This window comes from Cebus imitator, unplaced genomic scaffold, assembly GCF_001604975.1.
Source record: "Cebus imitator isolate Cc_AM_T3 unplaced genomic scaffold, Cebus_imitator-1.0 Scaffold170, whole genome shotgun sequence".
Classification (NCBI taxonomy): domain Eukaryota; kingdom Metazoa; phylum Chordata; class Mammalia; order Primates; family Cebidae; genus Cebus; species Cebus imitator.
In genome coordinates this window covers 270,235-271,399 of record NW_016107485.1, presented here as the reverse complement: position 1 = coordinate 271,399, position 1,165 = coordinate 270,235, and the positions used below count along the sequence as shown (strand labels likewise).

At 36.7% G+C, this 1,165-nt stretch overlaps 1 protein-coding gene across 1 annotated transcript in view; it reads right to left on the bottom strand.

Moving 5' to 3' along the window:
• TOX4 (TOX high mobility group box family member 4) overlaps window positions 1-1,165 on the bottom strand; it is a 17,765-nt gene that overhangs the window by 13,651 nt on the left and 2,949 nt on the right. The window contains exon 4 of the mRNA XM_017544492.2: window positions 285-364. Coding sequence (XP_017399981.2) covers window positions 285-364 — 80 coding nt within the window. The remainder of the gene's footprint in view (window positions 1-284; window positions 365-1,165) is intronic.

The following is a 1,165-nucleotide window of genomic DNA, read 5'->3' as shown; positions in this document are numbered from 1 at the left end:
GTTGACCAGGATGGTCTCGATCTCTTGACCTCGTGATCCACCCGCCTCGGCCTCCCAAAGTGCTGGGATTACAGGCTTGAGCCACCGCGCCCGGCACAATCTATTATTTCTTTAGCTTAGTGTATAATTTATTTTAGAAAAATTTATTTTAATCCAACACCTATTTATTCAACAACACACTGGTACTATGGGTCAATGAAATAACTATTCTTAAAAACTGATGTAGTGAAAATTTTACCTATTTACCATGAAATAATGAACTAGTTATATGTTATAGGTACTACTTTTCCTAATGAAGAATAGGTACCTTTATGCCTAATTATTTCCCCAGTGTGCTCTAAGCATAACACCAGTATATAAGAGCCTGAAAAAGTGAAACAGATTAAACTGCCTTCAGATGATAAAGAACTTTCCTATCTCAGGCAATATTATCTCTAGACAGCTACTCTTTTGAAATTACTATTTCTTATCTCATTGATATATAGCTTATGTAAGGTACATAAATTTTAAGTATATAGGTCAATGGATTTTTTACATATGCAAACATCCAGTAATCACTATCCAGATCAAAGATGCAGAACACTTCCTTGTGCCCCTTTCCAGTGAATACTTCCTTCCCTTCACAACAGGTATCACTATTTTGATCCCTTCACAACAGCTATCACTATTTTGACAGTTCAGTTCAGTTTTGCCTATTCTTGACCCTCATTTAAAAATATGAATTAATGCCGGGCATGGTGGCTAGTAATCTCAGCACTTTGGGAGGCCAAGCCAAGTGGATCATGAGGTAAGATGAAAGGAATCACTTTTTATGTGGTTACCTCTTCATAAAAGGGGTAGAGAATTAAAAACAGTGGGTAAACTTGAAAGCTACTTGTATAATTTTAACATGGACTTTCACATGAATGAGGCCAATGTAAAATTTATAATACCACTCTAAATAACAAAATTTAAACTGTGGAGACCTGATTGAGGAGAAATTGGCACTTTCATGCAGGTTTAAGTCCAATGTGAGATTTTCAACACTCAAATAATGAAATTTAAAAATGGAGATCTTGTAATCCCAGCACTTTGGGAGGCCGAGGCGGGTGGATCACGAGGTCAAGAGATCGAGACCAACCTGGTCAACATGGTGAAACCCCGTCTCTACTAAAAATACAAAAAA